The sequence below is a fragment of the Botrytis porri genome (genome assembly GCF_014898465.1).
Source record: "Botrytis porri strain MUCL 3234 chromosome Unknown BPOR_024, whole genome shotgun sequence".
NCBI classification, from domain to species: domain Eukaryota; kingdom Fungi; phylum Ascomycota; class Leotiomycetes; order Helotiales; family Sclerotiniaceae; genus Botrytis; species Botrytis porri.
Window position 1 is genome coordinate 65,655 of NW_024066098.1, and position 13,951 is coordinate 79,605.

A 13,951-nucleotide genomic window follows, 5' to 3' on the forward strand; every position below is an offset into this window, starting at 1 on the left:
GCTGCCTCTAGGGTCACGTGGAAGTGGCTAGAGATCTCTCGAGGTGGTTTAGACTAGACTTCAAGTAGGAATTCAATAAGGTTGTAACTGGTTGCAATTCTCGTAACTATAGTAATGAAACTAATGATTGTTCTTGAGCACGAAGCTCTACATTGTAATGAAACCCATTCCCTTATATAGACCTTCGTTCTCTGTGCTCAGTCGGATCACAAATGATCCTTCTGATCCGATCAACTGGATCACTAATGATCCCTCTGATCCGGTTACCTAAGCGTCGGGGTCACGTGACGTCTATTGTGGCAGACCATCGTAACAAGTAGTAGTAGTAAATTCATAATCGATTCGGTCTATATAGCTATGCTAAGACCATGCGATGCGCCTGTTAAAAGATATATAGTTTTCTTTTAATGGTTGTTATTAAAAAGTTATTAGAGATTTTATAAAAGTTTCAAATTTATATGTAATTCTCATACAAATTTAAAATTCGATATTTTAAAGCTCTAGATCTCAATACAGAAAATTCCTAAAATTTTAAAATTTTCAAAATAAGCTTAAAATGGCTTAAATTATATATATTCAGATTTTTATTAAATTGTATTATATATTGATAGAGATATTAATAGGCTAAAAAAGCGATTTTTGGTGTAAAAGTGTTACGACGGTATCCAACATACCGCGTCACATGGCCAAACGGTCACGTGATGGACCTAGAGGATCTAGGGGATCGAAGAATAAATATCTAGATCTATAAAAATCCAAAGGATCCAAGTAGAACAAAGCCTTATAGTTCTGCAAAGAACGAAGGTTTATATAAAGAATAAGGTTTCTTTACATATAAAGCTTTATACTCAAGAACAATCATTAATTTCATTACTATAGTTATAAGAATTGCAACTAATTACAACCTTATTGAATTCCTACTTGAAGTCTAATCTAAACCACCTCAAGAGATCTCTAGACACTTCTACGTGACCCTAGAGGCAGCTCCCGTAACAAAAAGGGTGGCCCAAAACAGGAGTGGCCCGAAAGTAGGGTGATCGACTTAATATTTGATCTGAAGAAAAAAGCACAAGTAGAATGCTCACCATTTGATAAACGATATTTGAAGAATGATTTAGATAAATCATATGATACTGTATTCTAGGTGTGTATAACATTCTAGACTGAGTGGGCTTTCTCTCCATACTTTACTTGAAATAGTTCGCGGTTGGAGCCATAGCTGGGTGGGACACCAACATCGAATGTACTCACTCAGTAATAAGCCTTGTGTCATTCCTTGATGTTTAGACTCGAGGTTGGCAGTTGAACAATACTTCAGGGCTAGATTCATATGAGATCTGCCAATATACGAGTAAAATTTGCAGAATGAAGATGCAGTGACCATTTAGACTTGTATTTTCGGGTGTGATTGTTGAAAGATTGTAGTCTGGAGCAAGTTTTGGTACTGTAATTTAATGAGGGGCATTGGAAACCCGACTTATGATACGAGAGTTGATATGTTGTGGTCAATATACTTAAATTAGACGGCACTTCACAACAATCTACAAAGAAATCTTCTGATTTCCCTGCTGGCGCAATGGTAGCGCGCAAGACTTCTATCAAGGATTCGATCCTGTATGATTAAATCTTGAGGCTGTAGGTTCGAGCCCTACGTAGGGAGAAACCCTGAATTCCATCGGTTTGAATCCGATCCTGCCATCACTTTTTGGATGTTTCGTTGTTTTGTTATCCCTTTTTGAATCCAGAGTCTCTTCTGGACGGTTTTTTGGGTGTTGGTTGCAGATTTTTTGGCGATGGGTTCGGAAAATTGTTTAACCGACAGTACCCCGCATTTTCGATTCACCCAATAATAAGCTCAACTCATATATTCTTAGTTTCAACAGCTAGCTCTGAGCTTCCAAAAAAATTAATATCATCCCACAATCCTTTCCTCCTCAAATATTCATAATGTCAATGATGAACCGTTTTACGTGTTTACGATGTCAATTCCAATCCCTTTTACGACCATCCCCTCGTCGTCCATACCATGTCTCTCCACGTTTACGTTCCGAAATACCTAAACCCTCCATAGCACCTAAACAATCCATCGATATAAAACACATACGAACCAATCCAGAATTATACGAAAAGAGTTGTCTAGAAAGGAATTACAAAGTGCAATCAACATACCCAGCTAAAATCATAAGTTTATTCGAACAATGGCACGAACATCAACGCGATGGAAGAGCATTACGGGAAAGAAATAATAAATTAAAACTTCAGCTTGCGAATCCAAAATCAATAAGAGATGACGGCTCAGAAGAAATTCAAAAGTTACGCGCCCTTTCCAAAGAGGAGATTATCGCAGAAGCTAGAGGTTTGAAGGATAAAATCTCGGAAATAGAATCTTCAGAATCGATGCTCATGACAAAAATCAACACTCTCGCAGCTGCAATTCCAAATCTTACTTCCGACTCTACTCCCCGCGGCTCAGAACCAAAGGTAATAGGAACCATCAACGAACATCCCGAACCCAAAGCCGCCTCCTCAGATCGAGTATGGCGGTCCCACGTCCACATAGGCAGCGAATTAAACCTCCTTGACTTTTCCTCCGCAGCCAATACTTCCGGTTGGGGATGGTATTATCTACTTAACGGCGCCGCACTCCTCGAACAAGCTCTAATCCAATATTCCCTCTCTCTCGCCCTCTCAAAAGGCTGGTCCATCGTTTCTCCTCCCTCAATGGTCTATTCCCATATCGCATCAGCATGCGGTTTCCAACCCCGCGACCAATCAGACGAGCAACAAATCTATTCCATCGCCCAATCCCCTTCCGATGCCGAAAGCGCAAAACCAACATACTCTCTCGCCGGCACCGCCGAAATTCCTCTCGCGGGAATGAAAGCCAACACCACTATCCACGAATCCCTCCTCCCCCTCAAAACAATCGCCACATCTCGCTGTTATCGCGCCGAAGCAGGCGCCCGCGGCATCGACACTAAAGGACTCTATCGCGTCCACGAATTTACCAAAGTCGAAATGTTCGCCTGGACCTCTCCTTCCCTCCCAGAAACCACAGAAATCTTCAACGAAATGCTCTCCCTCCAAACCACCATCCTCACCTCTCTCAATCTCCACTGTCGAATCCTCGAAATGCCCTCTACCGATCTCGGCGCTTCAGCTATGCGCAAAATAGATGTCGAAGCCTTTTTCCCCTCGCGCAGAGAAAGAGATGATGGATGGGGTGAAGTGACATCGTTGAGCATTTGTGGGGATTATCAAAGTAGGAGATTGGCGACGAGAGTGGATATTGATAAGAATGGAGGAAAGATTGCATTTCCGTGGACGGTTAATGGCACGGCACTTGCGGTGCCGAGAATTGTGGCGGCCATATTAGAGAATGGATGGGATGAGGAGAGGAGAGAGGTTAGAGTGCCCGAAGTTTTGTGGCCCTGGATGGCGGGCAGGAGAGTTTTGAAGAGGGAGTAGTTTCAGAATGGCAGTCAGTATGTGTGGTTTCATGTCGATACGAGAAATTGTGTTAGTACTAAAGATACTGATGAGAACAGATCCACATCTCTACTCACAATGCATGCATTGAATGATACCAAGAAAGAAGTCATGAGAAGAGAAAAATTGTACTTGTATTACTACTACTACTACTATCTAACTACCTAGTAAACCGCCTTCGCAAGGGAATCTCCGAAATTGAAAATACCACAACCAGAAAGGATATAAAATATACTAATCGCTAAAACGCTATTCATAGAAAAGAAAAAAATGGTAACAATCATAAACTTCAATCAGGACTTCATCAAGAAACCGACATACTAGGGTATATTGTAGGTTCTGTCGTAATCCCTTGCTTCATAGCAAACAAAAAAGCCACCCCTTCCTCCGTTTCCCAAAGCGAGTAAGCGGGTCAAGAAAGATACAAGAATTAGACCATTACCGCAAAAATTTGTAGCTTACGAAAAGCCTCTCCATAAAATCCAACACTTTCCACATCAATCCCCTCATTTCCGTCTCCAACCACCAATGAACTAAGCAACTTCCTCTTCATACAAAACCACCGCATTATAGTCCTTTCCTTTTCCCAAACTACTACCCGACAATTCACTTTCAGTACCCAAATGACTATTAGTTCCCAAGTCTGTTTCCGTTTCATAATCCAATTCTGACCCCTCATCCCTATCTCTATCCTCATCTCGATCTCTTCCATCACCATCGATACTCTCCCAATACTGTGTTCCTTCATTTCCCGTGATAACAGTAGTACCATGACTGCTTCTTCTCATCGTATTCGAATCGCTTTGTTCTCCGCCCTCATGATCAGAAAGATGACCTAGTTCTTTGTTTTCTTCATCTTCATCTTCGTATTCTTTCAATGCCAGATTCTCCTTGTTTAGTTCCCCATAATTGCTGGTTTTGTTTGAGTCCCCTCCCCAGCTGGTTTTACGTGGAGTAGAAGCACTGGGTTGTTTAACACTGTGAGTGCGTTTGAAGTTACCAGTTGAGAGATTATTGTTGATTTGACTCAAGGATAGAATGCGTCTTTGGGCCTGATTGGCTTGAGGTCCTTTGGTAGGAGAGCGATTTTTCATTGCCATATTAACAGCACCTTGTGTAATCGATGGAGTTTTTGAAGCCATACTTGAGGCGACAGAATGAGCCGTCGAATTGCGTTGAGCAGGGTTTCGTTTACGACTCATAGGATCTCGTGCTTTCTTTCGATTACCATTTGCCAATAAAAGCGCTCGGGAATGATCAATGACTCCCTCAAGGATGCGTCTCTCAAGACCTTCGGCTCTTTCTTCCATCTCCTGTAATTCTTCACGGCGGATTCTCAAAGCTGTTTCCAAGCTAGAAACGTCAGAAGAAAGTCTCATCTTTTGATGAAGCAAATCTTCCTTGTCAGTCTTAAGCTTGGTAATATATTCCTTCATGGCTCTCTCTTCGCCTTTGAGTGAAGCAATTGATGCCTCAACCTGTTCCTTTTGAACTAGACGCCTTTCGAGGGCAATGACAGCTTCTGCGGCAGCTTGTTCCTTACTTTCATGTTCATCTGCAATTTTTTGGCTTTGGGTTGTGACAAATTGAGAAACTTCTGCAGCAGTCGACAGCATTTGTCGATGTATCTTGTCGAGCATCTCCAATTGTGCCACAGACTTTCCGGCTTCTTGCACATGATCCACAAGCTTATCAAGCTTCTCGTGAACAAATGTATCATCGTATTCGATAGGAGGTGGAATTTCTGGTGGTGGAGGGATTTCGGCGATCTTCTCTTGAATTGTCTCTACTGAATTCTTCGAATGTTCGTAATGCTGACCAACCATATTAAGAACATCCTTGATCATGTCAAGAATTTGGGGATTATACTCCGTCACAGTTCCATGAACTCCTTCTACAACACCCAAAGTCTTCAAGATTTGCTCACGTGTGAGTTGGTGCTCGGCCTTCGCATCGGCGTGAGTTTCCTCTACTCTGATGAAAGTTTCGTCAACTCGGTTGAAAACTGTCTTTGAAGCTTCCTCCATCTTTTCTGAAGAATCATTCACAGCATTTATCAATGTATCAAGTAGGCCCTTGACATCCTCGGCCACTTGCTTCGTGCTCAGGATATTAGCTTCAACTTCTGTTGTTTTTTCAACGCCAGCTGTGGCTCTTTCTTCCAAGAAGTTCTGAAGCTCGTCATACTTGGTAATGATTTCAGTGAACTTCTCCTCAAAATGTGAATCGAGTTTATCCCATGTTTGCTGAAACTTTTCATCAGTGTCGAGCTTAGATCCAACCACACCGGCATTAGTCTTTTCAAACTCTTCTGTCATAGCATGGAACATTGCTTGTAGATCTTCGGATATAGTATCATTTTTGTTGATAGTTTCTCCCAGACCTTCAAGGAATGTGCGAACTGTCTCGACATTGGTTGTGCCTTCGTCAAGCTTCTCTTTAACTGCATCTCTGAATTCCATGAGGAAAGATTTGACTTCTGTAACGCGTTCACTAACACCAACAGTTTCGGCTTGTCGGTCCTCGAAAGCTTTGGCATTCGTTGTTGCATGTAATTCAATTCGACCGGCGGTTTCCTTGACCAAAGTACCTAGTGTAGTAACTTCATCTTTTGTGGCTAAAGCTGCAAATTCTGGAAGGACGGTTTGCTCGATGGCAGATTTGATATCAAGGCACACAGACTCGACAGCTTCAACATCCGTCTTTGTGACCTTGTCTAGACTCTTGAATTCGTTACTGACCTGCTCCTTCAGTTCTGCAAGGGCAGTCATGACCTCACCGACGACAGTTTCGATGGAAGTAATGTCATCTTTCTTAGAGACTTCCTCGAGATGTTCAATCAATGCAGTCACACCGTCTCGGATTTCAAGAACAAAGACACCCATAGTCTCAATGTCCTCCTTCCTAGCGGACTGTTCAGGATCGATCTCATCAAGTTTAGCTTTTGTGTTATGAAGCAAAATTTCGATGGCGTCAAGGTCCTCCTTCTTGACTCTAGCTTCATCAGGGATAATCTCGCGCGTAACAACCGCCTCCACTTTTTCTTGAACATTTCGAAGTAGCTCCTCGACTTTGGCTAAATCTTCTTTGGTTAGAGAGCCAGGAGCAAGTTGTGGTTCAGGCTGTTCCTTCGACTCGAGTGCTGCTACTTTGATGCCAAGCTGGGTAATAAGCATCTCTAGATTCCTAATGTCATTATGAGAGAGCGTATCGGTAGCTGGAACCAATGCACGATCAGAGAGCTCTGCTAGTGCTTGCTCACTCTTTTGATTCTCTTTGAGAATTTCAAGATCGGCTTTGACATTCTCTAGACCTTTCTTGAGTGTGTCGAGAATTTCATGGTTAACAGTCATATCGATAGGCTTGTTAGCAACCTTTTCAACCTCGGCTTTAAGAACAGAGAACCCGTCTTGCAGAGCGTCGATGATTTCTCCGGTTCCTGGCATACTTTCTTCGTCAACATCACGTGTTCGGGAGACTTCCATGCCAGCTTTAAGACCATCGAAACCTTCCTTCAAGGCATCAAGAATCTCATCTTTGTCATCATTTGCTCCTGATCGAACCAATGCTGATGCTATGGAGCCTCGAAGATGCTCAAGTTCACTATTAACATTTTCAAAGCCAGTAGTTGAACTTTTGGAGATAAGTTCTTCCACTTCGGAACGAAGCGTGGCAAAGTTGTCCCGCATGTTTTCCAGAATCTCGTCTTTACCTGTGACATCGGAGGCTCGATCAACGTAAGCTTCGATGTCAGAGCGGAGCTTCTCAAAGCCATCTCTAGTTGCATCTAGTAATTGCTCGGAATCCCGTCCATTTGCAACGACTTGTTGTTTTGCTTCATCCGAAACTGCCTTGAATTCGGTTCGTATAGTGTCCATGATTTCATGTATGCGTTCGGAGACTTGAGCTGTGAAGTTGTCAACAGATTGAGGTGAGCTTTCTAATCCCGCTTTCACGGCTGCAATAACATCGTCACGTGTGATATTTTCCACAACTTCTCGGCTCAATTCGGTGGACGCTTTAGCAGCAGTGAAATCAAAGTTCTCGAGGCCTTCTTTGACTGCTTCAAGAATATCTTCTCGGTTAATCTTGACATCCTTATCTTTTGTGAGCGCTGAGTCAAACGTTTGAAGCCCCTCCTTCACTGCATCCAGAACATCCTCACGACTAACACCTACTGGAATATCAAGAGTAAGAGCGTTGTTGAATGTTTCGAAACCTTCCTTGACAGCGTCAAAGACATCGCCTTTGCTAGCATTTGCCTCTCTAACGCTAACGATGGCGGAATTGAATGTCTGAAGGCCATCTGAAACGGCTTCGAATACATCTTCACGTGTGACTGTTGGCGGGAATCTTTGAGATTGTAGACCAACCCGTACAGCCTCAAAAACATCAGCTTTAGTGCATGTAGGTGTGACACCTCTTGTCAATGCCGAATCAAAGGTTTGGAGTCCATCTTTCACAGCATCAAGTATGTCCTCACGAGTGAAACTAGCACCTTTGACTGCTTCGAGAATGTCATCCCGAGTGACGCTCCCTCCAATGTCATGGATCTCAAATCCATTCTTCACAGCATCAAATACATCATCTCGAGTGATTGAATCGACATCCTCCCGAGTTGATGCAATTTCTTTCGATTGAAGGCCGTCTTTTATGGCTTGAAGAACTTCATCGCGCGTCATACTAGATGTCTGGGCTTGGAGTCCTTCTTTGACGGCCTCAAGAACATCGTCACGCGTAACTGTTGAAGAAGCATCTCTGGTTAATGCAGAATCAAACGCCGTCAAAACTTCTTGGACAGCCTCCACAACCTCGTCGCGGGTAAGGGCACTTTCAATATGGTAACTCTGAAGATTCTCCTTGACAACTTCATGGACGTCATTCCGAGTGATGCTACCACTAGATTCATGCGACTCAAGACCGACTTTGATAGCCTCAAAAACCTCAGCGCGAGTTGCAGAGCCTGCGACATTTTTAGTTAGAGCCGAGTTGAACCCTTCTAAAACCTCTTGTACAGCATCGACAACATCATCGCGAGTGATTCCTTGGCTTGGACCTTGAGCTATGGATGAACCATGGAATTTGGTCATGACTTCCTGCATTGCATCGACAATTTCTTCGCGAGTTGCTCCAGTTTCGGCATTTCCGCGAACAAGAGCTGAATCGAAAGTGGTCAAAACATCCTTGACAGCATCCATGACATCGTTGCGTGTAAGATTGCCGCTTCCATTAACGTCCCTAGTAAGAGCAGAATCAAAAGTATGGAGTCCCTCTTTCACAGCGTCAAGGATATCGCCGCGATTAATGCTAGTGTTTCCACCAACCTCGCGTGTGAGAGCGGAATCGAATGTTTGCAGGCCATCTTTAACAGCCTCAAAAACGTCCTCCCGAGAAATACCTGTTTCTTTTTCCTCGGGGTCAGAGGCTGGTATCAATGCGCCGAAGTTGAAATTGTGGAGACTCTCATTCACGGCATCAAAGATGTCTTCTCGGCTAATGCTATCTCCGGCCTCTCTGCTTAAAGTGGGAAATTCGAAGCTTTCAAGACCTGCTCTTACAGCTTCAAACATGTCGTCGCGAGTGATGGCCTCTTCGTCATGATTTGGTGGATGAATACTACTAGAGAAGTCAAATGTGTGTAGGCTTTCGATAACTGCGCCTACCACATCATCTCGAGTAACAACTCCATCCACTTCACGACTCTGGTTAGCAAGTCCAAATGCTTGGAGCCCTTCCCGAATAGCAGTCACCATATCGTCTCTTGTGATTTCATCTTGAACACGATTGAGAGCAGCAAAATCGAATTCCTTGAGACCCTCTCTAACGGCTTGAATCATTTCAGTTTGAGTGAAACCCTGAAGAACTTCTGCACTTAGTGCCGTAGGGTTCGCAGAAAAGTCGAAAGTTCTAAGACCTTCTGCCACAGCATCAAGCATATCGTCTCTAGTGACTTCGGGTTCGCGAGGCTCTGGCATTGGTGCAGCTGGAAACTCAAACTCCTCGAGGCACTCACGAACGGCATCGAGAATTTCGTCTCGGGATAGAGATTCATTATCAACTGGCGGTGGAGTGAAATGCTTCAATCCTTCAATGACTGCGGCGAAGACTTCCTCTCGCGTTGCTCCCGGTTCATTTTGAGGCGCGAACTCTTGAATGCCCTCCTTTAAGCATGCCAACAATTCCTCTCGCTCGAGACCAAAATGCTGCAATTCGATATCCGGTTTGTAGTTTTCCCAAGCTTCTCGAACTGCATCGATAATATCTTCTTTTGATTCGGATTTTTCAGTTGCCGCTGAGCGTACCACGTTATAGACTTCTTTGTAGTCGATCTTTTGTGTAGAAGCGGAAGCGGAGTTTTGTCGACGACTTTCACGGATGAGTTGATTCATGTGCTCTTTCAATTCCTCCAGACCATTTTGAACGACAATACTAATATCAGCACCATTAGAAGCTCCATCTTTGCTTGCTTGATCTAATTTTCTGCCAATCTCTCGTCCCATACCCAAAACCTCACCACGAAGTTCTCGAACTAGCGCCTTAACTTCCGCGGTAAGACCACCCCCTTGAGCGACGCTATCCTTGACACTTCGTATAACTTGGATGACATCATCACCTAATACTTCACCTGATCGATTAGGTCCTTGCGACTTTCGCCTGTCTCTGTTTGCTCCAGTGGCGACAAGAGCCTCCAATTTCTGTGCGACAGAAGCCGGCCTATCGAAATCCAGTTCCAGTCTCGGCGAATTCTCTTCAAAGCTATATTTACGTCCTCTGGTCTCTTGTTCGCGATTGTTGTTGTGATGGGCAATCAAAGCTTGAGAAATTTCAGTATTTTTCTTGATAAATTCCACCAAATCCTCTAGCTTTTTGGCTGTCGACATGCCTTCCCGGCCAAGCTGCTCAGCGATTTCTGTGAGTCGAGAGATTAACAACTCCTGTCCTTCCTTAGTACCCATCTCTCGCAGTACCTTTTCGAGCAGAGCCACACTAGCAGCATGCGCAGCAGCGTCGCTAAAATTTTCTCGGCCGTGATCTCTCGTAAGTGGGGTGGATAATAAGGTTTCTCGATCCAATGAAGCAGCGAAGCTGTTCGGGCTAGGGATTCGAGGAAGCGAAAATCCTTTCGAATTTCGTGATGAGGATGGTGAAGCGTGTCCTTTGCTGTCCGCATAAAGATTGTTGCCTCCATATAGTGTACGCTCGGAGCCAGCATCAGACAAGCCAGTCACCAATTCTCGGAGACTCTTACGTATATCCTCATCCCTGGCATTTGTCGCTTCCTTAAGACTGACTAGATCCGTAGCGTTATCTTTGCTTCTTCTACTCAATTGCGCCATTTCCCTCTGAAGACTAGTACATATACTGGTGAGACTGAGAATTTGATTTGAGATGGCATCGAACGTTTGAGGCTGGCGCACTAAAGCAGTAGAGCCATTGGTGACATTGGCAAGAGGTGGATCTGTCTCCTTGTTCGTCATGTTGTGAAGAGCCTGCATCGTGGCTGATTGAGGGGGCGTGTTTTCGCCAAACATACCATGGGGTGGTCGGCGCAGTGAAGGTCGTACATGCATAGAGTCGCGTCTTTCCCGAGGCGACTCGGCTCTTTTGGTAGGTGTAGTGGCTCGAACTGAATCTTTATCTGACATCTTGTCGGAAAACTTCTCTGGTGACTGGTCGTATGAGAAATCCTTGCTAGCGTGTGGTGTAGGAGGTCTTGCTGTTATTTTCTCTGGAGGTTTCAATGGACCGAAAGTTCCACTTTCAATAAAACTACTCAAATCTCTAACGCTACCATTTTGTAGAGATTGCATTCGTTTATGACCGGGAGCAGTACCCTTGATCAGTAAACGTTCGGGAGATGGTTCGGTGAGACGTTTTGGAGGTGGTATGTTGATGAAATAAGTATTGTCGCGAGCTCTTTCAGTAAGCGCCGCATGTGCAGACTTGATAGCAGCCGAAGTTCCTCGTGATGAGACACTCGGTGATGAGGGGTTCATGGGAAGTGGAGGAGGTGCGCGTTCTGGATCAGAACTATCCCACCTGTAAAATCACAGTCAGAATTGTGTTGACATATAGATGAGAGAAATAACAGCTTACATTGGAACAATTGCTCGTCCAGAATCTATTGATGAGGATATGGAATGCGCGGAATTTCTATGTACAAGAGCAAGTCTATCGCCATCGCGAGAAGATTCTCTCTCTGAAGAAGGCATTGCGGAGGATAAATCCCCGGAATGTGTTTATGTGGAATGTTGATATTGTGGAGAAGATCCAGTTGCATGTATGTACTCGAGGAACTTCGCGATACAAGATCCAAATATAATGGAGTGACTTGTTGAAGTGAAGAAGATATGGGTATAAACCCCAAATTATGCAAAAAGTCAAGGGGGGTTATGATTGTATTAATTGTAATTGCCAAGTAGCATTGGGTATCGACTGAGCATAGAGTGTCTCTGGGGGGGTTTTTTTTTTCATTAAGAAGATTGAAAGGAACCATAAAGTAAAACACAGCGGTCAAGAACTGTTTATTTACTTTTCGTGAGCTGGCTGGGGATGCAGCGGGGCAACCATTAAGCACAGACGGTTTGAGGATAAATTGATTAGCGCGAATCAATTAACGGGACGAAATTGGTACGGACGATGGATAACCAATCAATCCCTAGTTGGGCTCCTACTCGATAGCCACATCTTTTTCTTCTTACCAGCCACATCTTTTTAGCGCCACTATCACGTGTGTAATAAGCGAGGGCTCTTTCGCACCGAGCTAGATTTTAGGAAAAGAATTCTGAATAACCTCGAATTAACTACGACTACGACAAACCCTTCGACAACTAACCACAGTCGACATGAAGTGTACGTTTACTCTGAACTGGGTGATCGCGAGATGACGAAGATTCTAATTTGAAATTATAGTCCTCAAGACCGGCCGTGTTGCCATCATCACCAGAGGCAGATATGCCGGAAAGAAGGTAAATTTTCACTCTTCACCATTTAATTACCATTTACTACGAAATTACGAATTCAACCGAGCAACTTTGCCAGCCAGAGAGCGACGACAGATGGACTACTCGAATTGGAGTTGTAAGGAATATCTGCTGATGGAGGAATAATTACAGGTCGTGATCATCCAACCCCAGGATGCCGGCAACAAGTCCCACCCATACCCTCACGCATTGGTCGCCGGTATCGAGCGTTACCCATCCCAAATCACCCGCCGTATGTCCAAGGCCAAGCAAACCAAGCGCAGCAAGGTCAAGCCTTTCATCAAGGTCATCAACTACAACCACTTGATGCCAACACGTTACACTCTTGAGTTGGAGGGATTGAAGGGTGTCGTTTCCGCAGATACCTTCAAGGAGGTTTCTCAACGTGAGGAGGCCAAGAAGACCGTCAAGAAGGCTTTGGAGGAGAGATACACATCAGGAAAGAACAGATGGTTCTTCACTCCTCTCAGTATGTTTTTTTTTCTTAGGGAGTTTTGTGCAAAGAACTGGGCGAGCTAACATCTATCACAGGATTTTGAACAATTCTTCAGCGTCATCGGGTCGGAATGGGGTTTATTTACATGGTCTAGTCGCATCATGAGCTAGGAATGCAGCATCTCCATTAAAAAATGTTTACGAAGCTTGCTTTCCACGTTGCAAACGTGAATAAAATGTACATTTTGACAAAATCTCAGTTGTCGATCATGAGAATACTTGGAGAATGTTGGGTCAATTGTGATGTGAATCTGGAGGTGCCTTTATACCGACAAATTAACACAAGCGATATTGAGGATATTATACGATCTCTGGCATTCGATATGGTGGATATGGACATGGGTGGAGGAGTTTTGCTTTCGTCACTATTCCAGAACCTGACAAGTTTCAATGGCCCTTTTTCGGATCTCACAATTCGATTTCAGCAGTCCGCATTCTACAATCACAATCCCAATTTCTCGAGAGTCCAGTCCAGATATTTCTTGGGCATCAATTTGCAAGTGCGCAATTACGACTGACTGTGCGATCTTTTCCCCATGCATTCATTTGTCCCACTTCCCATGACGCCCAGACCTTACCAAAAAGTTTCCTTTCTCTAATGTCTTTTTAGTTCTCTACCCCACAACACTCATTTGAAGGGTTTTCCCAAAATGACGCAAAATCTTCCCCATAATTTATTTCAGAACAGTTTCAATTAACAATTGCAGCAACGCATTGAGAAATATAGGTACATCTGGATATCCGTCTGTATTACAGTTCCTTGAAGATCTTGCTCCAACCTAAGTAGTGAATCATTTTCACGAATGAGCTCAAATCCCTTGCTTTATTAATCATGCAATGAACTTCGGCTAACCTCCATGTCATTTAACTTGTTTGGCAACTTTACATTACCTATACACACTCTCATCCTGGATAGTCAGTAAGCGGTAACAATCAAGAGAGTATATTGCAATGCAACATAAATTACATAACAGCCTCAGCTT

General features: G+C 43.8%; 3 protein-coding genes across 3 annotated transcripts; 2 read left to right on the plus strand and 1 right to left on the minus strand.

The window, feature by feature from the left end:
• Positions 1–1,947: 1,947 nt before the first annotated feature.
• On the plus strand, positions 1,948–3,468 carry EAF01_011716 (uncharacterized protein; the record flags this gene model as incomplete). The annotated part of the gene is made up of 1 exon (XM_038919974.1): positions 1,948–3,468. One exon carries the CDS (start codon positions 1,948–1,950, stop codon positions 3,466–3,468), a length of 1,521 nt encoding a protein of 506 aa, XP_038764504.1.
• A 554-nt stretch (positions 3,469–4,022) lies between these two features.
• On the minus strand, positions 4,023–11,702 carry EAF01_011717 (uncharacterized protein; the record flags this gene model as incomplete). The annotated part of the gene is made up of 2 exons (XM_038919975.1): positions 4,023–11,529; positions 11,587–11,702. The coding sequence occupies 2 exons, from the start codon at positions 11,700–11,702 to the stop codon at positions 4,023–4,025; spliced, it is 7,623 nt and encodes a 2,540-aa protein (XP_038764505.1).
• A 548-nt stretch (positions 11,703–12,250) lies between these two features.
• EAF01_011718 (uncharacterized protein) lies at positions 12,251–13,484 on the plus strand. Its single transcript, XM_038919976.1, has 4 exons — positions 12,251–12,342; positions 12,403–12,458; positions 12,606–12,942; positions 13,005–13,484. Exons 1-4 carry the CDS (start codon positions 12,336–12,338, stop codon positions 13,010–13,012), a joined length of 408 nt encoding a protein of 135 aa, XP_038764506.1. The 5' UTR covers positions 12,251–12,335; the 3' UTR covers positions 13,013–13,484.
• The last annotated feature ends 467 nt before the right edge of the window (positions 13,485–13,951 follow it).